The following is a 27,504-nucleotide window of genomic DNA, read 5'->3' on the forward strand; positions in this document are numbered from 1 at the left end:
GGTCAACAAACAATCTGTGCCCTCGACGAGCTCATTAGTCAACGCGCAAAGCAGGTCAGCGTTCTCAGGTTCCGCTGCCATTTGCGGGCTATTTAACTTTACCGGCAACGTAGCTAGCTTTGCCTCGATAGTTTTACCAAATGCAGACACCAGTCTTATTGTGCCTGATAGCTCCACGATACTTTTCGGAAGGAGACTCTCGCGTATGACAGTTATTTCACTTCCCGTATCTAGAATCGCATCTGGGGATACGTTTCCGCATGAGATAGGGATCAACTGCAGGTTAGTCATGCCTTCGCCTTTGTGTTTCAAGGCCTCTACCTTTGCAGTGAGGACTCCATTCGGTATCTCACTTCCCGTCCCGTGGGCTATCGACACCCTTTGTGCCCTCTGCCTTGGCTCGATAGCCTTCTTTGGCTGATTTTCCTTGTCACTAGACATCGGGCAATCCTTAGCGAAATGGTCCGAGCTGTGACATACGTGGCACCTGAGGGCACTTTTCGCTGCGCGCGTCTGCTTTTGCCCCATCTCTGCCACTGATGGCTTTGAGGCGTATCCTTTGCCTTTGGCTTGTTCCAAAGTTTGTAGTACTTTGGCAATCTCAGGTGGCTTAAGCCATCCCTCGCCTTCTCGTAGCATCACGTATTCAAGACCCTCTATACTAAGGCCCGCTTTTATACGATCCGCAACCATGAGTTCTGCCATCACTTCTACAGTGTCGGCTCCGCTTACTTGAAGGTAGTAGGAAAAATACGTTTTCACTCGCGACGCGAACTGTGACCACGTTTCCTCCTTCCGCTTCACTGCTCTCTCAAACCTTTGCAGATACTCTGCCGGAGAAAGCTTCAGTTCCATCAACACTGCCTGTTTAACTGACTCGTAATCTGTACTCTCTTCCTGGTTGAGGTTACGCAGTAGGTAGCGAACACGCTCAGTTAGAGCTGGCATGACTAAATGCACGCGACTCTCATACGGTACCCCGTAAGTAGCAAAAAGTCTCTCTACCTCCTCAAACCATAAGGGTACATCCGCGTCACACGGCAGGCGGAACCCTTTCAGCACTTTTGCGCATTGCTCGACGGAGTCGAAGCCCATTCGCCTCCGATCGCCCCGCTCCGACTCAGCGCTGGACGACGTGCCATTGAGACGTTCAGCATTCGTCCTTGCCTGCAACAGCCTTTCGTACTCAATCTGAAGTTGTATACAGGTAGTCTGAGCATTGAGCCTTTGAATTTCAAGTTCAAGCGTTCTTGTATCATTCGGAATTTGCAAAGGCTGAGATGCCTGCTGCGAAAATTCCTGGCTCTGACTTGGTTCTCTCAATTCATTTGACTTAGCGGAATTTAGCATATCGTTATTTGATAACTCCCGATTCCGATCCATTTCCGCCACAGTCGCACCCTCAACTCCATTAGACTCCATTGTCTCTGCGCCCCCGCGTGTCCTCACCATTTGCTCTACACATCAACTGCCATGCCAACTTGAGAAAGACGCAAGAAATCCTGCTCACCCTTTGCTGAATGCACTGTCGTTTTCGGATCTCCTCCACGGTGCCGGGCTTGGCTGCTGTGGGATCTTCTCAAAGGTGCAGGAGGTGCTCGTTGGATGACTTGATCCCTTCACCACTGGTCCAGGATTCGATGTTGTAGAGCTCGCCGATCCTGTCGGCTGCGCCAGTTAAGTTTTGATGATTGTTCTTTTCTCCTTGAAGTCGACCAAAGTCTCTTCAAGGTGTTTATCGGCGTTGATGAAGCAGGAGGCAGGTTGGAGGTAACAAAACTTGAAGATATATTGTAACGGAAATATTTACACAGTCAAATACAGAGTTAGCAAAAGAACACTGATGCAAAACACATAGGTAAACAGCGCCTTACTCTTCTACTTTCTCTTAAGTTAGAGCCTAGGACAACTGTCACTACATACGACCAACCGAGTCTCACTGTTCTACCACTAAGTGGTTAGGGCCCAGACTAGCGTTGCATCGTACGGAGTCTTACTGTTCTATCAGGTTTAGTGATTACAGCCTAGACTGAGGAACAAGCACCTCGTCTCGGTTGTTATAGGGGAAAGAGACAAAGAAAAAGGGCGGTAGGGTCGTTAGCCCATCCCACGGAAGCAATTGCCAATGAGAGTTGACAGTTTCTTAAGCCACAACCCAAAGGGATGGGCTTACTCTCATAAGTGAATCTATTGGAAAACCACCCTGTTTTCCCTCTTCCCACATCTTCTTCTCCCCCTCCTATTTCCACGTGGTCAGTGACGGCCTCGGCAAACACGCCAGGCATGCACGATTTATTGAGGCCATCTCGCACCTCAGCGGCGTTTCTAGCCAGCAAGGGGGCTCGGGCGCTGGTGTCCCAACACCGCGTACCGTAGTCCCCCTCAAGGTTTTTCCTGGTAGAAAAATAATTACCGCTGGCGGCATTCGAACTCGGGTGCACTTAAAACGACATTCTCCGAACGCGGCCTCCGCATGCGCACCGCGCCCCTCTCTACGGCACGCACTGCATGTTGTAACACGACACCAAGCGGGCTCTCCCCAGCGCTCAAAACAAGATGCACGTGGCTGCCGCCCGAATGCGTAGGGGCGTGAACCCCCCGCTCCGTACGCGCCAGACGTGGTCAACAATGCTAGCAGCTGCGTCTCTAATTAGCAGGGGACTCAAGAGCCGGCGCCACAACGTCGCGTATACAACCTTTGTCCGCTCGGGCTTTGTCCGCGTGGCCCTATTATGACCATCGGCGGAATGTCAACAAAGCCCGCGTAAAAGCATGTTCTCCGAATCCGTTTTCCGCCTCTGCACCGCGCCCCCCGCGGCGGCGCGCGCCTCGGCTCGTTACCCGACACCACGCGGGCCGTCCGACCCCTCAAACCATTCACAAACGCATGGGCAACTCGCGGCACTGCAAAAGTATATACAAAACAATCATGCAGCCCTACGCCGTCCATTCTGCCTGTTCGAGAGATGAGCGGCCTAACAATCATCATCATCATCATCAGCCTGGTTACACCCACTGCAGGGCAAACACCTCTCCCATACTTCTCCAACTACCCCGGTCATGTACTAATTGTGGTCATATCGTCCCTGCAAGCTTCTTAATCTCATCCGCCCCACTAATTTTTTGCCGCCCCTTGCTACGCTTCCCTTCCCTTGGAATCCACTCCGTAATCCTTCATGACCATCGGTTATCTTCCCTCCTCATTACATGCCCTGGCCATGCCCATTTCTTTTTCTTGATGTCAACTAAGATGTCATTAACTCACCCAATGTGCTCTTTTCTTATCCCTTAACGTTACACGCATCCTTCTTTTTCCATAGCTCGTTGCGTCGTCCTCAGTTTAAGTAGATACCTGTTGTTTAGCCTCCAGGTTTTAGCCCCGTACGTGAATACAGGTAACACAAAGCTATTATACACTTTTTTCTTAATGGATAGTGGCATCCTGCTGTTCATGATCTGAGAATCCCTGCCAAATGCACCACAGCCCATTCTTATTCTTCTCGTTATTTCCGTCACATGATCCGGATCCGTGGTCACTATATGCCCTAAGTAAATGTATTCCCTTACCTTTACCATCTTGTGCGCGTCGTGGACTCGAAAAATGTGTACGGGTGGATGGGCTCGAGTGCACTTACTATTTCCAGTGCCTCGCTACCTATCGTAAACTGCTGTTCTCTCCCGATAGTGTTAAACATTACTTTAGTTTTCTGCAGATTAATTTTAAGACCCAATCTTCTGCTTTGCCTCTCCAGGTCCGTGAGCATGACTTCCAATTGGTCAGCTGAGTTACTAAGCAAGGGAATATCATCAGCGAATCACAACTTACTAAGGTATTCTCCATTAACTCTTATCCCCAATTCTTCCCAACCCACGCCTCTGAATACCTCCTGTGCGCACGCTCTGAAGAGCTTTGGAGCGATCGTATCTCCCTGCCTGACGCCTTTCTTTATTTGGGATTTTTTTTTGCTTTCTTTATGGAGGACTACGGTCGCTGTGGAGCCGCTGTATATATCTTTCAGTATTTTTACTTACGGCTCGTCTACACCCTGATTCCGCAATGCCTCCATGACTGCTGAGGTTTCGACTGAATCAAACTTTTTCTCGTAATCAATGAAAGCTATATATAAAGGTTGGTTATATTCCCCAGATTTTTCTATTACCTGATTGATAGTGTGAATATGATCTATTGTTGAGTAGCCTTTACGGAATCCTGCCTGGTCCTTTGGTTGACAGAAGTCTAAGGTGCTTCTGATTCTATTTGAGATTACCTTAGTAAATGCTTTATAGGCAACGGACAGTAAGCTGATCGGTCTATAATTTTTCAAGTCTTTGGCGTCTCCTTTCTTATGGATAAGGATTATGATAACGTTCTTCCAAGATTCTGGTACGCCCGAGGTCATGAGGCATTGCGTATACAGGGTCACCAGTTTTTCTAGAGCAATCTGCCCACCATCCTTCAACAAATCAGCTATTACCTGATCCTCCCCAGCTGCCTTCCCCCTTTGCATAGCTCCCAAGGCTTTCTTTACTCCTTCCGGCCTTTCTCATGGGATTTCAAATTCCTCTAGACTGTTCTTTCTTCCATGATCGTCGTGGGTGCCACTGGTACTGTATAAATCTCTACAGAACTCCTCAGCCACTTGAACTATCATATCCATATTAGTTATGATATTGGCGGCTTTGTATCTTAACGCATACATCTGATTCTTGCCAACTCCTAGCTTCTTGACTGCGTTTAGACTTCCTCCGTTCCTGAGAGCACGTTCAACTCTATCCATATTATACTTCCATTTGTCAGCTGTCTTACGCTTGTTGATTAACTTGGAAAGTTCTGCCAGTTCCATTCTAGCTGTAGGTTTAGAGGCGTTTATACATTGGTGTTTCTTGATCAGCTATTTCGCCTCCTGCGATAGCTTACGGCTATCCTGTCTAACGGAGTTACCACCGACTTCTATTGCACACTCCTTAATTATCCCCATAAGATTGTCGTTCATTTTTTTCTTAACTAAGGTAATCTTCCTGACTTGAAGCCGAATACTCGCTCTGTAGCTTGACCTGGAATTCCTCCATTTTCCCTCTTACCGCTAACTCACTGACCGGCTTCTTCTGTACCAGTTCCATCGGTTCCCTCCTCAACCTTAGGCTAATTCGAGTTCTTACCATCCTATGGTCACTGCAGCGCACCTTGCCCAGCACGTCCACATCTTGTATGATGCCAGGGTTAGCGCAGAGTATGAAGTCTATTTAATTTCTAGTCTCGTCTTTCAGGCTTCTCCACGTCCACTTTCAGCTATGCCACATGCTGAAGAAGGTATTCATTATCCGCATAATATTCCGTTTCGCAAAGTCTACTAATAACTCTCCCCCGCTATTCCTAGTACCTATGTCATATTCCCCCCCTGACTGGTCTCCAGGCTGCTTCTTGCATACCTTGGCATTGAAGTCACCCATCAGTATAGTGTATTTTGGTTTGACTTTACCCATTGCCGATTTCACGTCTTCATAGAAGCTTTCGACTTCCTGGTCTTCATGACTGGATGTAGGGGCGTAGACCTGTACGACCTTCAATTTGTACCTCATATTGGGTTTCACAACGAGGCCTGCCATCCTGTTGGTAATGCTATAGAATTCCTGTATGTTACCATCTATATTGACACGTGTACTTGTCTTTATCAGGCGACAGGTTTCACCGTCTAACAAATGTTATCGCACACCGCTGGACGCGCTTGCATGTGTGCGAAGTTTCGGGAATGTTATCGATGGTTCCATCCGCTGTCTTTCCCCGCAACTTGTGTAATCTGATTGCATGTATGCACGACGCGAATAGTGTAGAACTTTTTGGAAGGCGCGCGGGTCCCAGCGATTAGTCTGGAAGATTCGACGACTGTTGTATAAAAGCTGACACGCTTGACCCGCTGATCAGATTTTCGACGATCGCCGACCGTATTCACCGCTATCGTTTTGCTATAAGTGTAGCCTGTTTTTATGCGCACAGGTTCGCCCAATAAAAGTTAGTTTTTTCTTCCACAGTACTCACTGTGTTCTTCAACGTCAGCACCACGTGACAATATGTCATGCACTTTTCACTTTTGCTCATTTATGAGCGTGTATCACCACCACGTTATAAGGAAAATCTGTTTTCGGAAACGGAGTCAGTAAAGCGAGACCAAAGATCTGTTGTGTTGGACGTGGAATTTTTTCATGTCCCGGCACAGGCTGGTAAAATATAAGTATGGGCAAGACTGCGTCCTTGCCAACGCATAGGTCACTGCGCACCACGCGGTAGCTCGCAAGCAATGCCAATTCGCTGCGTAGCGCGCGCATTGCTTGCGAGCTGGCGCGTGGTGCACTGTAGCACGCGCGCGATAAAAAAAAAGCGCGCCTCGTACAGGTAATAACCAAAAAAAAGTTAGTGGCGCGCGCGGCATGGGAAAAGAGGGAAAGTGCGCGGAGCGGGTCGGCATAATAAAAACAAAAATAATAGAAAAACGTCTGGGAGAGGAGGTGCCCCGCGGCTGCCCTTCCTTTTGCCATGACAACGGAAACAATCGTGCGCGCCGCCATTTTGCTTCTGCGTCGCCCATTGGTTAGGGCGGTAACTGAAGGGGACCTTGGTGCTAGCGTCGAAAGAGCGTCTGCTGGAAAACAACGAATGGCAGCCATATGGAGATTCACCCCCCTGATGTCTACTCGTACATGTGCCTCACTGCCAATTCGAATAACATTAGATGTTTCCGTTTTCCGTGCAAAAATTTCACTGCCCTTCACCCAAACAAAACGACAGTTCAGTTCCCGTTTCTAGGCGGTGGCCATGCCCAGAAGCTTTTTTAGCTACGGACAAAGATGCTCATTTACAAATACTGCTTGCCGCTTGTCAAATCCTAGGTCACTGGAATTAATTCTAGCCTTCCGTGTTTTCGAAGCACTTTTTCACGCTTTGCACGGGTGGTTGAAAACAACCACAATGCTCTGCTCCGTGTCCGCCCTTCGTGACGCGACTCGATGGCAAATCTCAATACCTTCCCTCTTAATCGGTTCACCCAGTGCGTCGCCTAGTTTGCCTAGCAAATTAACTAGCTTTTCAGCTTTGTCATGCGGAATTCTCTTAATTTCGATGTTCTTGTTCCGAGAGTATTGGTGTTGAACAGTGACCTTGAGCGATGTTTCATGCAATTGTTTCTTTAGTGCTTAGACTTCCTTCGTAAGGGCTAGTTGAGATGGTTTGATAGCTAATTTTTCCGCTTTCACTGCAGCGCAGTGCTGCTTCAGTGTTTCGTATTCTTTGTCAATAAACTCAAGACTATTTTTAAGCTCCCTTATTTCCTTGCGCCGTTCACGCGCTAAATTTGACACTTCGGTTGACATCATGAAAGGCAGTAAAAGACAACAGTGGTGTGGCAACAGAGGCACCAAGCTAACGAATAGATAAGTTTCACTATAAGGTAAAGTTGGTAAAGTTTCAAACCTGGAAAATTAGGTGGGGAAAACTGAGAGCTCCTTCCATCGCGCTGCCTCTGTTGCCAAATGCTTCTTCGATGCGGGCGTTCTTTTATCCCCGTCTCCGGTGACGAGAAGCTCCGCGTGATCCAGCAAGGTTCAGCGGTGTCAACTGATAACAGGACGCACTGGCCGCACGCACTTGAGCAGTCGTCACGCTGCGCCTGTCTATTATTCTTCTGTGACGGTTTCTTCTCGGTACGCTTGGAAAATCAAGCTGGGAAATGTGAGACGTGCTTTCTTCGTGCTGCCTCTGTTGCCAAAGTAAGGTTGTGGAAAAACAATACCAAAAGAAATGTAAATACTCCGCTATTTAAAAACCAAGGGTATTTATTTAAAACCAAGAATGAAGCATTTTTGTACCTTTCCTACCTCGACCGTCTTCTCGCCCAGATTTATAATGGTTTAGATAAACGCATTGTTTTTTCAGGTAGATGCCAAATAGCAATTTATTCAGTTTGAGCTTGCAAAAGGAGTAGTAAATGTTTCGTGTAGATCTAAATAAGCGCAAGAATCATGCCGACCCGCACTTTCTACTTTTGTCTCCTGCATCAAGCTAAAGAAATTGGTTGTAGCTTAGCTCAGCTAACCCTGGATATGCGAATCGAAAGCTTGGTTTAGCCTTTTTGAGTCTTGGTTTCACTTGGGTAACCTTTAATTTTGCTGTAGTTATTATATTTAGGTATACCGTGATCGTTAACTCAGGTATCACGGCTGTGCCTAGGTCGGCGGCTAGACATGACGGTTACTAGGCATGGTAGACACGCGTCGTTCGATGGTGCGACGCCTGTTGTGGCACAGGGAAAGCGCAAGTGCTAGCCATGCAAATAGACGCCCCGAACATGCGCAGCGTCGAAGCACAAACGGACAGGGCGTGAAGGCGGTCCCTACATTTATCTCGACGGTGCGACGCCTCTTGCCTCCCGAACTCTCTCCAGTAAAGCAGCTCGCCAGACGATATCCACGGGTTGGTCAGACGCCGTTTGGCGACGACGCCTCAATGCCTCCCGCTCCCGCCTAGCACTCAGAGTAGACGGCCCGTATTTTACCTATGCCAAAGCTCGCACTGACCAAGGGAAGCGCAGTAGAGGACGGCAGAAGACAAGGTGGTGCGATGAAGTTAGGAAACTCGCGGGTGCTAGGTGACATCGGTTGGCGCAGGACAGGGTTAATTGGAGATCGCAGAGATAGGCCTTCGTCCTACAATGGACATAAACTAGGCTGATGATGATGATGATGATGATGATGTGGTGATGATGATGATGATTATGCGAGCTCGGCGCGTGTTGAGTCATGTGGTCAGGTGGTGACTCAGCACGAGACGTTCAATTGAGAGATCGCCAGCCGTTTGTGCGCAGGCTCGACTAAGAGCTGGCGCGAGAGAGAAAATTTGTGGGATTTGGTCCTTGAATATATGACCCTGCCTAGGTACTACGCAGGAGGTTTCTTAGCGCATGTTGTAGGCGTGTGTCGCTAGACGTGCCGACAAGCGAAGTGGTGTGGTGTTTGTTTACGCTCGGACCCTGGCTGCTGGCACGGTAAACTAGGTGAAGAAGCCAGCTAAGTCGTGGCGGATCGTAGCTTTCTCGCTCGTTACGGCGATGTGCCTTGAAGATAACATAAGAGACGTTTCTGTGGGATCAGTAACAACCGTAGTGGAGCCCGGGCTGCATATATCTAAAATCCAGAAGGCACAACCACGGTTGAACTCAAGTGGCTGAAAGGCTGCCGGTAACGATGATTTACCTAGCACCAGCGCCGCAGGCGCCAGAAAGTCTGCCCCACGTACCTTCAGAGGCAAAGTTCTGGCTAGGGTTGCAGAAGTCGCGGGGTGCGGTAGTGCTAAATTTAGTGTCACAAGTTGGTGGCTGGACGTAATTATATTTATTCAATCGTGTTTTTCACTAATTGCAACAGCATGCCATTCTTTGGCATGTTTGGCGGCGCCTCCACGAAACCAAAGAGGCATAGGTTACACCAAAGCTAAAACCCGGACTGGTCCGTGCGTTGGGGCTCGCCGAAGCCTGCGCGCGCCAGGCGTGTAAGATCGGCTGTCCGCTATAGTGGGCAGGCAATTTTTTATGCGAACACCCCTTGGCACGTTTCGGCCTCCGAGGCCCCAACCCACGTGCCACCCCGCTTCCAGCCTTGATACCCACGCTACCCCTTGGATGCCCTGAAAATCCTGCGCCGCCTGCTTTCCTATAACATCAGGTGCTCTCGATCCTGAGGCCTCCGTTTGCCGGTTACATGTTCCCTCCTGGAGCAGTGCTTGTAAAAATTCTAAGCTATCATCGCGAAGAAAAAAGCGGCCCCCGACTTATAAAACAAGAGTCAGAAATAAACTTGCCCCTTCAGACACAGCGATCACTAAATGGGGCATCCGTTCGCACTGCCTCACCGCACGGGCCACCAGTGAAACAAATTCGACCGCACTCCGCAATGCCGGCATATCTAGGGGACAAACTCATGCAACGCGCTCTAAGAAACCTTCTCCGTAGTGCCTAGGCAGATCCGTACTTTCAAGGAGAAAATGACCCCAGATTTTCACTCTCGCCCCAGCTCTTACTGGCGCCTGCGCACAAACTTTCCCTTTAAAAGCAGACGACGTGCAGCGTTATAGAAGGCATGGGGTTATTTTTCTCTAGAGCTCTGGCATGTGCTCTAGCACTGAAATCACGAAATGTCTATCAAGCCAGCCGAGGTACAAAATCTTATTTTTATGGAGAACTCCGCGTTTTAGAAACACGATTTTTGAGCAGCACTATCGGCTGTCGCGCTTCGGTCACTTGGGCGGTGCCTCCTCTTCTTTTAAAGTTGAACTCGAGTATAGTTGGCGCGCTTCCCGACGAAATTGCGAGCATCCAGGAGCTTCCAAAAAACTTGCCTTTCACTCGCTCCTCAAACGGAAACAAGCGCCACCCACTGTTCCCCAGCAGACATGCCCGGATCTTGCACGCGCCACCTGGCTTGGCGTAGTTATTATGCGAGAATCCGAGGTGGGAGTTGGATGGCGGAGTTCGATTGACGACGATGCTGCTAACACACCGGCAAACGGAACATGAACGACCGTGCAGGCACCGCCAGAACCGCGGCGTAGGACGCTTGCTAGGCATGCTCAAAGTGCCTGAAGTTCGCGAAGAATCCTTCGCTATAAAAACAAAAAGAAAGAAAATATGGAAAAAAAACGGCAACCAGCCTTCGTTTTCAGCGAGAGCCGCCGCGGAGGCGTGCGAGTCGAACACCACATATGAGTCTAGCACACTAAAATTAATGTTTGATGAACAACAACAAAAATAAAAAAATCTTACGCCATGGCCTCTTTAGCAATATGTTTCTCGCTTATAGATTTGCTATCATGATTGCTGTTCAGATATGATATCATATATAACAATGTAGTTCCTGCATGTCTGAGTCCAAGGGGAGTGGGGGTGCCCTATACCTGCCCGTGATTAAGCAGTTGAGAAGCAAGCCAGCGGACACAGGCGGTGGCCGCCTCTGCGTAGACAGGATGTAGAGTACATTCATAAGATTAATGAGATATATTTGCTACTTCCATGTACGTTTCCAGTGCTGTTATGTACGCGCTTCGGAAAAACACGGCTTTCACGCGGCCAGTAAGGCAGCTTCTCATCACCCTATATATACTACCCAACCACGGCAGCCACGATGACGTGAGTGCGCCATATTATAACACGTACAGTAATTTGCGGTTCGCTGCGGGCACCGTTTTTAATCGAATTATCACAGTCATTCACTTGTAGCTCGGTGCAAGACGTGCCCCCGTCGTCTCACGTAACTTCTTTAGACGGCTTCTCGAAGCGCGCTAGCGCCCCGCAATGCCGGCCACAAGGACGTCAATACAAATCATCTATGGGAAGGCAGCTCTGGCGAACGCAGGACTGGGAGGGAGTGGAAAAGTACATTGCGGTGCACCTTAAATAATCCCACTAAAATCGTAAGTCGAATCTTGCTCACGTCAACGTCACGTGACATGCACTGAGTCCTTCTCGTAGCTTTGCGGCTGCTCCCACTTTCCAAAGTGACGTTGTTCTTGGTTGCCTCCGCTGGTCGCAACCCGCGGGTCCGGGATGGGCGGCTGATCCTTTCTTCTAGGCCACGTTGGTTCGCGGAAAGGGTCGCCTCCTAAAGTCGCATAGTTCGTGAAAAGGGTTCTCCCCTTGGTCACGCACACACAAAGAGGCCTGTAAACACTGCGGGGCGTCCGTCAGACCGGCAACCCCTCGAGACAACCATAGCAAACTAGGAATCCATCCCCCATTTCGGTTGAGCAGAGTATTTTGAGCATCTTTTCTGCCCGGGGTGTTACACGCCAACCGTGAGAGCATCTCCGGCGTGGGAGGAAGATCCCGACGTGTAGGGACCAGCAGCCACTGGGCGATGCATCAGCGTTTTAGCCGCATAATTTCTTGCTGGGCTGACGAACCCTTGGTTCGTAACTCGTTGATTCCTGGGAGTCGTTCGTCAGTCCTCGTGGTGCTTTTGTATGCCTTTTCAGCGTGGTCCGTTACAGTGAAACTGGATTTGCAGACCGGTCTCGCAGTTCTTCGTCTCCTGTTTGGGCAGGCAATCACCCCAGTACAGTGCCGGACCCACAACCACAAGGCAAGCGAGCGCAAGGCCAACCTCCCTTACGACACACCAGGCTTTACAGGAAAAAGAAAACCGGCTACTACTTCCCCATCTCTTTCGCGCGCCCTCACCCCACCCCTGAACACTAAAACAGTCCGGAATGGGCGGCTGATCTTGAAAGCGTTAAGACGTGGTTGCTAAAATCAGGTAACAATAAACTACAACTTCGCGATAATAAAGGAATATGTATGGAAAAAATACCAAATAAAAATGCCACGGAAACCAGGCTGAGCATGAGGCTTTCGCTACTCTAGAGGCAACGACTCTTACCGTCGGCATTTCCGTTAAGTTTACCCTTCTTGTAGCGAATATCGAAGGTGTACTGTCGAGGGGCCAAGCTCCAGTGCAAAAGACGGCTGTTTTTCGTAGACATTGACTGCAGCCATGTGAGGGGACAGTGGTCAGTCTCTACGGTGAACCTTGCACCCACGATATAGCAAGCTAGCTTCTGCACCCCCCATACCACGCAGGCGCATTACTTTTCCGATGCACAGTATGCTCCATCAAGGACTGAAAGCTTTCTACTGGCGTATAGTAAGGGGTGTTCATTGTCGTCATCTCTCATTTGACAAAGCATCACCCCCCTACCCGTGTCGCTGGCAACGCACTGAAGAAGGAAGGACTTAGAGTACTCGGCCGAGTTCAACACTGGCTGACTCGTTAGTGCTTTCTTCAGCACAATAAAAGCCTTTTCTTTTGCGTCATCCCACTTTAGTGCTTGCGGTTCTGTTTTTCTGAGAGCATCTGTTAATGAACTTGCAATCTCGGAATAACGCGGGATATATCTTTGGTAATAACCTGCCAAGCCAAGGAATTACCCGATGTCCCGCTTGGCACACGGTTGCGGGAAGTTGTCTTTTGCGGTCAGTTTAACCTCGGAAGGTCAACGATGGCCTTGCCCTATTACGTTATCTTGATAAGCTACTTCCGCGCGCCCCAATTGGCACTTGGGAGCCTTGTCAGTTAGGTTAGGTTGGCCTCTCTTAGATGACACAACAAGGTTCGTAGGTGTAGCATATGGTCCGTCCATGATGAAAAACAGATTGCTATGTCATCGAGATACTGAAGTACAAAGTCCTCCATTCTCGGTAGTACCTGGTGCATAAGGCTAGAGAAACAATAGGGAGCATTCTTCAATCCAAAACTCAGGACTTTCGGCCGAAAGTTTCCCTTCGAGGAAATAAACGCCGCAAGCCTGCTTGCCCTCTCGGTGAACGGAACCTGCACGTACCCTCTGACTAAATCGAGCCTAGGGATGAAATTAGCAGTGCTCGCTCTCCCAAGCCTATCCTCGATATGCAGTATTGGGTAGGTCTGGTCTTTTGTGATTAGGTTGAGTCGGCGGTAGTCGGTACACGGGCGCGACGCCTTTCCTGGGACGTCAACCGGGAGGAGGTGAGGTATAATCACTCTCTCCTGGCTCGATTACACCTAGCTCTAACATTTTGTTTGCTTCTGAGGGCCATGACTTGACGTTGACGAGGGGAAACGCGACAAGCTTTCAAACGAACTGGGTCCGATGAGGTTAACTTGACATCGTGACTCATCGCTGTGGTCCTGCTAGGTGTGTCTGAAAATGTCTTTAAATGCAAGCATTATTTCCCTCAGTCTGGCCCTTTGATTGAGATTCAACTCTGCCTGCTCTACTAGCTTGTCATTGGTCTCGTGAATGACTTTTGCCCCCGTTATTGATGTTAACTCTGCAAAGTTGACATGCATCTCCTCACGCTGCTGAAGCAGCATGTTCACAATGGCCTCCCTCTGCCGGTATAGCATAAATAGATTGCTGTGGTACACGTGTGGTGTCCTTCGGTTTCTCGGTACCGTGATTACGTAGTTTCATTCAGATAATTTCTGAATTATGCCAACTGGTCCTTCCGATTAAACCTGTAATTTGTTTTTCAATGAGGGTTTGAGAATCATTACCTTTTCCCCAACTTCAAAGCATCGCGTTCAAGCCGTCCTGTCATAGTATCGCTTAACATTGCTTTGGGCCCTGCGCATTTCCTGCCCTGCTAATTCTTGAGATGTGTGCAGTCGGTCTAACAGCTCTAGCACGTAGACAATAACCGAAGGGTCGTCCGCGCGGCCTTCCCATGCTTCTCGAACAATTCGAAGAGGCCACCGAAGGCAGCGACCGTAAACGAGCTCTGAAGGTGAAAACCCTGTTACTCGTGCGATGAAGGTCGAAGCACTAACATTGCTGCAGGAAAGCAAACCTCCCAATTGGCTTTGTACTCATAACAAAGGGCTCGAAATAGACTTTTCATGTCTGAGTGGGCGTTCCCTACCGCGTTTGACTGTGGGGTATCACTGAGCTATGAATGATTTTAATACCGCACGTTTCCGGAAACGTCGAGGTCAGTCCTCTCGTAAAGACGGATCCTTGAACTTACTGAATTTCTGCGGGAACTTCCACTCACGCAAAGATAGACAAACGCGCATTGACGATCTCCAACGAGCTTAGTTCTTTGAGGGCACCGCCTCTGGTAATATTCTTGCGGAGCACAGTACAGTGAGGATATGCCGATTGCCAGACTTCGTTGCAGGAAGTGGTCCCAGTGTGTATAATATGAGCCTGCGAAACGGCTCCATGTTAATGGGAACAAGTTTCATTGGTGCTTTATCTTTATTTTCGGGCTTGGCTATGCGCTGACATGTGTCGCAGCTTCTCATGAATGCTTCCACTTCCCGAAATAAGCCGGACCGGTAAAATTCCTGCAGTAAGCGATCCTTTGTTTTCCGAATGCCCGGATGCCCTCTCCAAAAGCCCCCGTGAACGAGTTGCAGGAACTGCTCATTACAGGGATATGTCACCACGAGTTGGTCGACTTGCACTCCACACCTATAGAGGACGCTTGCCGTTTTGAGCAACTTTACTTTCTGTTAGGCGACACCTTATTTCGCATCTGGCCTTACGCATGGTGGATTACATAGGGTGGAATCTTTTTCCTGTTCAGCAATCAATTTGGCAGGGCTTATATTCAACAATTTTCTTCTGCATCCTGCCTCTCGAGACATTTCAGGCTCCGGTGCTTTCCTGGCCTCTTGCTGAACGAGTGTATTTTCTGCAGTATCCCCTATAGGGCTGTTCTCTTTGGTGCTTGCTGATGAATCCTCCGTCAAACCTGTTTCCTCCACCACTGGAAATTCGTACACTGCCTTGGCCGCGAGCTCCCTTGCCTTGGAACGAGTAAGGGCTTGTGCATTCCCTCACTGAACCCGATTACCCTACGTCGCAGCAAATCCTCAGATTTGTTAGAAAACAAATATGGATACTGAGACGGGAGATGTGCCGAGAAGGCGGCTACAATGTCCAGTATTCCAAAAGGGTCTTCGATCGAATCTTCGCCACAGGGTGACAAACACTGGAGGCTTCTAGGGCTTGCCTTATTCAAGCACAATCTGCCGTGAACTGGCCTTCCTCAACGTACGACGGGTGCACCACGTCCATTGTTGCTGCCCAGTCGCGAAGCACCCGAGACAGTTAGCCGTTTACCATGAGGTCTCAATGTACGGTTCTAACAAATTCACATTTTCCTCGTTACAAGTTAGTGACATCAACACTAGTTTGGGATTTTTGCACCTCGTTCGCTCGCAGTTGTGGCGAACTACTGGTTTCGTTGCCTCGAAAGCTTTTTTCTTTCGCCTTTCGGCCCTCTGTTCGGGTGACTGATCCTTTCTCCTCCTTTCTCGCCGAATCTGACCTTTCCTTGGATTTATACTGACTCGACTTTGACCATCGCTGTGGCTTGGCGGGTCTGTATTTATTCATCTCCTTCTTAGGAACTTCCTTGCCTTTGAACGCATGGTGAATTACGTACCCCTCAGCGAGATCGGCCGCTCTCGTGATAGTGTCCACGCCTGGTATATCCTGAACACAATACTTGATGCTTCCTGGCAGCAGATGATAGAACTGGTTTGAAGCAATGCACTGCATTGTTTTTTTCGGCGTCGCCGAGTGCGCCCTCTTCTCTGAGCCATTCTTTCAGGTTTGCCTCTAAATGTATGCGAAATCCGAGTGCCTCACTTTTGGTCTTCTCGACCTCCCTGAAATTTCGCCTGAATGCTTCTGCTGATAATCTGTACTTTTTTATGCAGACTCGCTTTGATTTTATCGAAGTCCTCTGCTTCCTGTTTCCCCATGCAGGCAATGATATCAGCTACCTCACGTGGCAGCAAAATAAGCAAGCTATGTGACCACGTGTTTCACGCGAATGTTGCCTTCTCACACGTGCGCTCAAGCCCCACCAGTAAAAGACCTAGGTCGCCTCCTACTGCGTAGGGTGCCATCAAGTCTGTGATTCTGCGCTCGCTTTCTCGTGCCTCTCTGCTAGGTCTATCAGTATTTCGAGCCTTCAGAAACTCAATATCTAGGCGCCTCATTTCAAGGTCGCGCTCTTCTTCGACCTCACGCCCTGCCCGCTCGTGCTCTTCTTTTTCTTCTAGACGCTTTCGCTCTTCATCCTTATCCGCAATGTTCTCTAGGCATGCCTTCCGTTCATCGTCGTCGGCTCCACCCGCTTCGATCGCCTCAATGATCTCCGGCTTCTCTTTGATTCGCCAATTTGGAGGCCCAATTCTCTGGCCAAGTTAAACAATTCCGGCTTCTTTAGCGCCTTCAAGTTCATGGCTGCCCTTAGCGCTGCTATCGCTTCCCTCTATAACAAGCTCGACATACTCAAAACTTCCGTCAACGGTTAAAGAAAAATCACTGCTCTATACCTTCCCAAAAATACGTAAAGCCAATTGATATCTTAGTGAAGAAATGCCGTGCACTCACCATATGCAGTCATGAATCCTGACACCTTCCTTCCGAACGTTGTTGCCAGGACGAAGAGTAGACGATCTCTTAGATATTGTTCAAAGTTGGGGTCTCCAGGGTAGCGTATCCCTCCGGTGCCAACCAGCTGTTGCAACGCCTGTTTGTCGAATCTCGACCGGCGTTAGTATTGGGTAGCCTGACGCTGTGAGCATACTGCAGGTGATCGCTAGACCATGGCGATCAGGCAGGAACGAGATGATTTCTGGTACGAAACAGTTTATTCAATGGTTGGTGAAAGATAAGAAGAGAATGAATGAAGTGAAAACGTACATTGCGGGGCCCCTTAAATAGGCCCACTAATATCGTAGGCCAGCTCTTGCTCATGTCAACGTCACGGGACATGCGCTGAGTCGCCCTCGTTGTTTTTGGGCTGCTCCCACTTTCCTGGGAGATGTTGCACGTCCCCGTTCTTGCTTTGCGGCTGCTACCACTTTCCTAGGCGACGTTGAACTTCCTTGCCTTCGCTGGTGGCAACCAGGGGGTCCGGGAGGGGCAGCTGATCCTTTCTTCTAGGCGACGTTGGTTTGCGGAAGAAAGGTTGTGAAGATTGTGAAAAGGGTTATCCTCTTGGTCGCACACATGCAAGGGGGCCTGTAAACACTGCGGGGCGTCCGTCAAACCGGCAACCACTCGAGACAACCATGGTAAATTAGGAATGCACCCTCTGTTTCGGCTGAGTAGTGTATTTCGAGCATCCTTTTTGCCCCAGCTGTTACATGCCAACCGTAACAGTCCGCAACTTACCCTGTGCTTGCGCAGCCGTTCAGTCTTGGAGCCCCTTCAGTCACGGGCACTGGTGTTGCAGATCATACTGCACGTGACTGATGTCATTCAAACGACGCGTGCAAGGCTGATGCCTGCCGACAAAGCGAGTGCTTCCACGGACATAAAAGCGCTCTCCAAGTTCCGCAGAGACAGAATAGCCTTCGGAAACTTCATCAAAATACGTTGTTTCTACAATTTGCCGTCGTATTTACTTGATTAAGCAAGCTGTCAGACAAAAGAAATAGCGTAAACATGGCGCATTCTCGTGAGAGTGTTTAAAAAACAACATTGAAAACCGGAGAAGCCCGCGCTGAAACCGAAACGCGGCCAGACACACCAGGCCAATAGGCGATTAGACCAAGCAGACTATCCACGGATTGCACCTCAACACTGAACTTAAAAGCAAGCGCAACGTACTGCAACCATAAATCAGTGCCTCCACTAATACCGCCGCAATAATTTCGGCACTGATAGCGTGGACTGCTGCGCAGTAATGGAACAGATGCGCCATATTGAAATGCGTCCATTCTACGTTAGTAGTAAACAGGGCGGTGGCGTGCGCTAATGCAAATGAAAAGTATTATGCACCACTCGCTAATCTGTTCCTGGCCCTTTAGCGAGCTTTCTTGGAGGAATAAAAATGCAGCTGTGTGTCGAACAAGAATTTCAGTGGCACTTTAACTTCCCCGCCTTTGCCGTCCCGCGCCAAAGCCAAACCTGAGGCCGTTGAACTGCTGACTTTTCACATTACTGCAATTTTACTTACGCTCATAAATGCTTCGAGTCTCGCTCTACATTTTAAGACTGGTGCAGAATCGAAATTTTTACCGACTGGTTCATTCGCTGTGGGTTTCATGCAATTCGACATCGATACTTTGGTTTCGCTTTCCCGGCTATATCGACGGAATCATCCAGGCATTCGCCAAACGCATGTAAGCCCATCCGGGTAGCGGGCGGGGTTCAGAATTTCTCTGTATGTGATTTATGGTAATGTAGTGAGGAACCCAGCAGTCATGGAGGCATTATGGAATTAAGATGTCGACGAGCCGTATGTAAAAATGCTGAAAGATATCTATAGCGGCTCCACAGTCACCGTAGTCCTCTATAAAGAAAGCAACAAAGTCCTAATAAAGAAAGGTGTCAGGTAGGGAGATACGATCGCTCCAATGCTATTCACAGCGTGTTCACAGGAGGTATTCAGAGACCTGGATTGGGAAGAATTAGGGATAAGAGTTAATGGAGAATAGCTTAGCAACTTGCGATTCGCTGTTGATATTGCCTTGCTTAGTAACTCAGGCGACCAATTGCAATGCATGCTCACTGTCCTAGAGAGGCAAAGCAGAAGAGTGGCTCTAAAGATTAATCTCCAGAAAAGAAAAGTAATGTTTAACAGTTTTGGAAGAAAACAGCAGCCGACGATAGCTAACAAGGCACTGGAAGTGGTAAGGGAATAAATCTACTTAGGGCAGGTAGTGACCGCGGATCCGGATCATGAGACTAAAATAATCAGAAGAATAAGAATGGGCTGGGGTGCGTTCGGCAGGCATTCCCAGATGATCTGCTATTCAATCCAGCATCCCCAGCAATCTGCCATTATCCCTCAAGAGAAAAGTTTATAACAGCTGTGTGTTACCACTACTCACGTACGGGGCAGAAACCTGGAGGCTTACGAAAAGGGTTCTACTTAAGTTGAGGACGACGCAATGAGCTGCGGTAAGAAGAATGACAGGTGTAACGTTAAGGGATAAGAAAAGAGCAGATTAGGTGAGGGAAGAAACTCGAGGAAATGACATCTTAGTTGAAATCAAGAAAAATAAATGGGCATGGGCAGGACGTGTAATGAGGAGGGAAAATAACTGCGTGTCATTAATGGTTACGGACTGGATTCCAAGGGACGGAAAGAGTAGCAGGGGGCGGCAGAAGGTTAGGTCGCCGGATGAGATTAAGAAGTTTGCAGGGACGACATGGCCACAATTAGTAAATGACCGGGGTAGTTGGAGAAGTAGGGGAGAGGCCTTTGCCCTGCAGTGGGCGTAGCCAGGCTGATGATGATTATGAGCGAGAAACTCTAAGGCTGTATCTTTTTCTGAATGTATAGAAGGTTCTTTACTGTATGGGGTCACAGTGTCAACAAACAGCCACTCAGTGTGTCCTAGTGTCGTTGTGTCGTTGCAATAACCTTAAACCAACGCTGCTGTCGGAGCGATGCGCGCTACGAGGAAGATCGTATGCGTAACGTTCGCCGCAAAAAGAAATTGCTTGCATTTTGCCACAGGCATCGCGGATATACGGTTTGTTCAATTTAGAAAAGGTGCACGGCACCACAAACAAATGATACAGGCGGTGCCAGGAATGGTACGCCGGGCTGCACCCACTCAATGCGCCCACTTATGGGTGCACTACACTGCAGCGGCACCTTGCCTTACAGCACGTTCATTCGAGCACGGGGGTGCAGGGTGCGTCGCTACACCTAGAGGAATCGAAGGCCTGGGCACAGTGCACAGTTACTAGCTGCAGAAGGTGCAGACAGGCTTGGCATAACGGAATAAACCTATCTTCCGATCACGAAACAAGTGCGGGCACGAGAATGGTGGTGCGCACAAGCATGGACGAAATGTCATCTCCGCTTGGGACGTGTCCTTGCCAAACGAGGATCTATGCCCGTCACCCGACAAAGTCACAAAGCCGCCTCGTTAATGTATTAATTTTTCTCAGTTTTGCAGACGACATACGGGCTCCGCTACTGCAGCCAGGCTCTGTGATGACCCTACGGAGGACGGCGTACTTGGTGAGGTACATGTATGTATTTTCCGTGCTCATGGCCGTGTGCTTTCTAGGACATGGAGTCACCTACCTCTGGAGAAATGCGCCGTATGACTCATCGAAGGCCACGCTTTCTCAGAGCACACTTAAGTGAGTTTCGCTCTTGTGTCATGTGCAAGATACAGCTTGTTCCGCGTTTTTCGTTAATGCCGGCGGTAGGTTTCAGCGTTCGCTATCCAAACGTCCAGGAATATTTAGGCCGGATAAGCGCAATATGCATGGACCGAATTCCGGTCACGGCGGCTGCATATGGATGGGAGCGAAATGTGAAAACACCCGCGTAATTAGATTTAGGTGCACGCTGAAGAACCCCAGGTGTTCCAATTTTCTGGAGTCCCCTGCTACGCCATGCATCATAATGAAATCGTGGTTTTGGCACGTTAATCCAAATAATGTAATTTCCTAACGAGCATGCTCGTGGTGCCTCACATATCTCAGCGGGGCCGAGGCCGATTGTTAGGCTCGAACAAGTACGAGTGCAACAAAACATTTAAACCGAAACGCTGAGCATACGACGCTAATCTTGAGCTACTTAATTGGGCAGTCACGCTTATCTCTCAAGAGAATATATACGAAATACACCCACGAACAAGCAAACAGCCTTATTTCGTAGTTTGTGTATAACTCATCTGCATGTGCAGTAATACATCATCATCATCAGCAGCAGCCTGCTTACGGCCATTGCATGACAAAAACCTCAGACTCTGCCCAGGCGGCGCTGCGGGAAAACCCGTCACCAGCGCCCCATCGCAGACTTGGCCCGAACTGAGTAGTGCAAGTAGTGCTGCCCGCAAGTGAAAGCGCATAGGCCACAATTGACCCTCCCCTTTCGGTAGTGTTGAGGCACGGTATCCTAAAAATCAAGGACCTGGGAAGCTTGTTCCGCCCATCCACGCTTCCGAAAGGGAGGAAGCTCAGCAGGGCGAAGTACGTGTACAATATAAAGGAAGTCTCAGGTATTATTTGGCGTGCTGCAACTCGCAAGTACAGAGACCATCAGGTTTATTTATACGCATATCAGCATAAAAATCTACGCATTTCAAATTGGTTCATATTGAAAATGTCATATTGAAGCTATATTGGAAATTGGTCATATTGAAACTATATTTTGGTGCATTTTATCGTAATGTTTTTTTCTCGCAATTTTTTCTCGCAAGGGTGACAGGGGTGATCATCCGGTGGATTTACTGTGTCACAGCTCTTGCATTTCTTCTGGGTTGTAGTGGGGCATACATCGGCCCTGTGGCCGACGGTCCCGCAGATGTCGCAGACCTCGATGCGCTCCTTATGTAGATAGCATTTGTATTCTGCTCCGCGGTAGTAGACATGGTACGGTACTTGCTTTCCGTCAAATACGATGAGCACTGAATTAGTCTTGCGCATGCGTATGGCCTGCAGAATAGTAGGGTTCTTCTTGTAAACGAGACTGTCGGTAATGTCTTCTTCCGTGTCATATGAAGGGATGTTATGTATGACTCCTTTGGCTGTGTCCTCCGGCGGTGTGACGTATGCTGTGGCAGCGTAGCGGACTGCTCCGATGGGGAGACTGCGGATGCGATAGTATTTTTCGGCGTTAGACATCACTGGCATGCTAACTACAATGACGTTATTATCCGTGCATGAGCGGTAAATGCCGTCCTCTGCTTCTTTGGTTGTAATGGCCGTGATCTGTAGTATTGAGTCGCGTATCTGGGCGTCTCCTAGTTTGGACACGTTGAAACCGTCTCTTGGGCGCATGACGATCTTGATATCATTCTCCGGAAGTCGTGGTTGCCGTGGTGCGCGTCGGCGTAGTGCGGGCTGCTCGGTACTCTCGGTGCGTGCGCTTGCTGTTGCACGGAGGGATCCGTGTATGAGTAGGGATGATGCCTGCGTAGTCTGTCGTTGCTTACGGTGGCTGACAAGCCACCCTGCTTCAACGGTAACTTCTTCGGGGGCTATTTCCGTGCCCTGAGAATCGTTCAGCTACCATGGGTGTTGAGCTTGAAGGGATGTAATCAAGGCAGTCTTCACAGCAGGGGCTTATAGCTTCATTCGGCGCGTCGACTGGCATCTCTTTGTAAGGCGCAACTAAGGAATATACGGGCTGCCGGCGTATTATACCCAGCGTGCAGGTGCAACATCACCGACACGCCGAGAGGCACGTAGACAGGCGGCATGGTGGACGCAAACAGTGATTTATGCACAGATAGCATTGCGCCCGCGTTATCCAGAACGACCGCATTGCGCCGAAGTATTCGGATGTAACAGTGGGAATCATGTTTAGTACAGGGCTATCTTAGCCTTCGTGCATGCCTCTTGAAAGGTTCTTGCGACCTTATTGTGCTTTATGTTCCTCCAAGAGGTAACGTTTTCCTTAACGCATAAAGAAAATAAGTATTTGCACAAATGCATGAAATGATCAATTTGAGAAGTTACAAAGCAGTATGAAGCCAGTAAAGTGAAGGTTAAGCAAATACATGTACATGGATGGCGTTATTCCAATGCTAGGCACACATATGGCTTCGTTAGAATATAGTGAGAGAGTTTTTTCTAGTAGTTCTTGTACGAAAGTATGGTGTTTTGAATCAGTGGCACCCTGTAGAAGGAGTACCGTTTCAGCCAAACTCTACTCTCCAAGCGAGGTGCTATCACTGAGGAAAATCCTAGGCCAGTTGTAGACCTAAGTGCAGGCTTTTATTTGCTGCCCGGCGTTGTTTGTTTCTCAGCTAATGCGACAAACTCGTAAGCATCACTACTGTACTCCTGACAGCTTATATTGTTCTACCACTTTTATCGCGCAATTAGTGTTTCCAAATGTTCATTCTCTTCGTTGCGATTTTGATCTTCTACATCTCTGTAGAAGTACTCACCCAGTTGTTTTAAGTAGACGATGTCTCAGTCATACGAAAGAACTGACAATAGTCAGTCATTTTTTGTGACACTGGCGCAAAAATGGGGCCCTATCACGCTTGCTCAGTGCACAATGTGTGTCACATATTCTTTAAGCTGCCACGAAGACTTAAAAGCATCCGTCTGCTTACAATACAGGTACCTAGTGGTTTCGTTAAAAAGTGTAAAAAGCAGACCAGTGCTAAATGCGGTGACAGCTGCGCTGAACTGATTGCAATTACTTTTGCACATACTTCACTCAGTTTACATGTCGATAGATCAATATTAGCAGCCTTGTTATTACTTGAAACAGAAGAAAACATTTAAAATATTGTGTTCAAGATAATAAAGGCCTACAACAATGCTGTGGTAAGTGTCTATTAAGGGTCAGGTATTTGCAAAACGGTGATGAAATTATGGGCTTAAGCTTCACAAAGCAACTCACAAGCTATGAGACACACCTTAGTAAGGGGCTCCAAATTCAATTTTATCAACTGTATTCATTTAACATGCGCCTAAATCTAAGCATTCCACCATTTTCTCATTACACTTTCATTAGAATGTGACAGTCGCGTTCAGGAATCAAACCCAGCAATGTTTGCGCAGCAGCGAAAGGTCATAGCCACTGTGGCAGATGGTATCAGTGTCTATATTAGTGATAGATCAGTTCACTTATTTACGATATTGAAATGTGAGAAGGCATTATAGCAGGGTAGGATAATGCAATGAAGAGTAGTGCAAATAATTGACTGAAAAGATAAAAATATCTGGCAATGTGCACAGCAAAGCTCGGCCGGATCAAGGGAGAAAGCAAAAGCTACAATTGCTAGAAGCATAGTTTCACAGTGTAACCCCAGCAAATATAAGAAATGTTCTAAAACTGGGCCACGCTTCAAATCAAGGAACACTGCCTTTATAATTATTTTTCCTGAGCAAGTGGCACAGCTAAAAACCTTTTTGCACAGGAGGACAGAGTGAGGGGAAAAAGGGGCGGGACGTCGAACCCCATATAAACAGTAGTTTCGTGGGGAGGGTGAGCGGGGCGCCAACACGTCCGGTGTGCCACCTTCTGGCTGTGACACCGCCCTGAACCCCTCTTGTAGAACGATTAAGGCCGTGTCCATACATTCTGCTTATAGATAAAATTTCCGGTAGACCTACAATTTAGTTTGTGACTATTTAGCTTATGTCGCATTACCTATGCTGACGAATTCCTGAACAAGAAGTGACTTGTCTAATCAGTATGTTTTGCTGATTTGGTTACTGCTGCATTGCACAGAGAGCGTGTCAAATTGGTCGTGGTCACATGCGGCCCCATGCTCAACTTGACTCGAGCCAACATCAAGTCGGCGGTTGCTTTCACGGCAGTGCCGTTGGAGCTCCTGCTTTTCACGGACGAGGAGAACAGAGAGCCGCTGCAACAGACGGTAACTTTCTTTATTTTTTGCTGCACTTCTGCATCACACTCAGAAAAGTGCAGTTTCAAGCAATTCAAAATCATAATTTTAAAGGAAATTGAAGTTACCAGTAAGAGCTGCTGAATTCGCATCAATTGCATCCAGCTCTCTGTGGAAGAGATGGATCTCTAAATCGTTTCAATTCTTACGTGCTGCAACGATTGACTGACCGGCTAGGCCGGGCATGATTACAGAAAGAATATGTTATGCGAATGTGCGATACAAAAAAAAATGCATAGAGTTTTCACGTTGCTCAAAGTTAATTAGATTGTGGGGTTTAATAGACCAGAAGAATGATCTGATTATGATGCACACCGTAGCGGGGGACTTCCGATTCATTTTCATCACATTTCCTTCTGTACCTTGTATTTAAACGTCACAGGACTCGAACACCTTCTTAAAACCCTTGAAAACCATTAAATTTTGAAACAACATATTCACCGGCCCTTAAGACTCCTTCAAAATAGGTGCACTCCTTCAATTGTGCTTACCATTCTGTAGGTTCGAGCAGAATAGAGTGCGGCATAGAAATGAGCGCAAAGAATCGCTATAATATACCACCATAAACTTGCTCCCGAAAATCCTTCAGTTAGAGTCTAATGGAAAAATCCTTCATGCTTTATTAATTTCTCTTGAATGCAAATTTCGTTGTTTCTTTACCGCATTACTTTGTCTCATCAGATCTCGCTGTGGCCCAAGAGCGTGCTGAAGCGAGTTCATTACAAGGTGTTGCCAGTGGAGTTCCCAGAACCGGATGCCGCAATGTGGCGTGGCTTCTTCAGGCCTTGTGCAGCTCAGCGCCTATTTCTTCCTGTGAGTGAGGGGGCCAATCTACCCTGTTTGTTCCGTGCTTGTTTTTACTATTGCCACAGTAAAGTTCACTGCTATTTTCGCAAGACACTGTCGAGAACTAAATTTGGAGGTGACTTTAAGGGGTATGAATCAGAGCTAGTTGGTACAAATATATGGGTGAAAAACAGCGCAAAAATAAACAAGGAAAAAGGAGGAACACAGGACGAGCGCTGACTGCTTAATACTAGGATTTATTGTATGCATACGCAAATATACCTATGAAAAAGGAGGGGGGGGTTGCTAACTTGCACTTCATCCGCGCACGGCGTCAAGTGATAGAAATTGGCCAATAATGACGAAACCAGGTTAGTGGTCGAGATACATATACTCTTTGTCGATTATGGCAACGGAAAGAGCACTGTCGCAGGCGTCAGCTTTGCGCATCATCGCAAACATTTCAAGTACATCACGTGCTATTTCGTTCCTATAGCGGCGCAAAACCAGTGTTTCTTGAAAAAATTCGATAGCAGCCTCACTTTCACAGCCGATGGCCAAATTACTCCCACTTTTTGTCTTCATATTATTACCGTGCTCTCGCAGGTGGTCGTTGAGGCAGCGGCCCCATTGTGCTATATATAATCGGATGCACAATGTAGGGATCTCCTACATGGTTTCGCTCTGGCACGGTACATAGCAGTTGGCCTACTTCTTGACACAGCACCTGTTGGCGGGATTCCTAGCGTTTACTTTTTTCAGAGGGAGCCGAAACCCAACGCGCACTCCCGCAAGTCCCGCAGCCTACTTAACACAATGGGAAACACTGTGCACTTAAGGGAGTACCACCATATTGTATTTGTCGAGGGCTGGCCGAACACCGTCCCTGGGGAACCTGAGCTCATGCAACAGAACACCAGTCAAGTCAGACAACAGAAATAATGGGCAGTCACTCGCCTTGAGTCATTGAACCTGGGTATCGAGGCTTTGGGCCATCTTGCGATGGCGGGAGCGGACTAGGACGTTTCTCTGGGCGCCACAGGCGATGGCTCAAACTTGGCGAGAGAAGGCGCTTCTTCAAGCGTGAAGCACATGTCCAACATGCGTGGCTTTGGCTTATGTGCAGCTCTAAGACGAGAAAGCGTATCTTGCTAGCGACAGGTAGCTCTCTGGTAAAGGTGAAGCCTGGAAAATAGGAATCGAACATCCTGGATGTTCGTCTAACACGGTTACGGCACTCCTCAGGATGAGGGTGGTATGCGACCAGCAAGCCATCTACATATTTGAACATCCTCACCCACATAATGGGCTCGAGTTTCGCTTGAAGGACTCTATTGTTATGGGCCATAAGATCGCCCATTATCTGTGCGAAGCGCGAACCAACGCACACGCCTTTCTTGTATTTTATTTGTGCATTGGCTCGCGGATCGCACCCATGTTTAGCGATCTTATTCTGGCCCATTACAAACCGTAATAGTTGGCAGTCAGCGCTCATCCTGTGTTCCCCCTTGCCCGTGTTTATTTTTGCGCTGCTTTTCATCCATGAATCGGAAGAGCACAGCCATATTCTTATCACCACAAGCACGATGGGTTATGGGCATGGCCCTCAAAGAATGGTAGCTAAAAATGTTATTTGCTTACGCAAGCGTTTAAACGCTTGTTTCCCCATCCCTGAATTTCAACTTCAGCTTCATCAAACTTGAATTTCTCTTACATTTGTTGCAAAACAATCCCTTCAAACCGTGCGCAAGGTAGAAAAATTCTATTGGAACAAAAACATCTAGCTTCATGTTTCAGACGCCTTACCTAAACTTACGACTGGTGTCA

General features: G+C 48.2%; 1 protein-coding gene across 1 annotated transcript in view; it reads left to right on the plus strand.

Moving 5' to 3' along the window:
* Window positions 1-27,504, plus strand: part of LOC139052604 (glucoside xylosyltransferase 2-like) — an 83,680-nt gene that overhangs the window by 10,461 nt on the left and 45,715 nt on the right. The window contains exons 2-4 of the mRNA XM_070529680.1: window positions 20,456-20,653; window positions 24,714-24,861; window positions 25,573-25,704. Of these exons, the coding sequence (XP_070385781.1) occupies window positions 20,502-20,653; window positions 24,714-24,861; window positions 25,573-25,704 (432 nt within the window). The 5' untranslated portion in view covers window positions 20,456-20,501. The remainder of the gene's footprint in view (window positions 1-20,455; window positions 20,654-24,713; window positions 24,862-25,572; window positions 25,705-27,504) is intronic.

Source organism: Dermacentor albipictus, unplaced genomic scaffold (genome assembly GCF_038994185.2).
Source record: "Dermacentor albipictus isolate Rhodes 1998 colony unplaced genomic scaffold, USDA_Dalb.pri_finalv2 scaffold_27, whole genome shotgun sequence".
NCBI lineage: Eukaryota > Metazoa > Arthropoda > Arachnida > Ixodida > Ixodidae > Dermacentor > Dermacentor albipictus.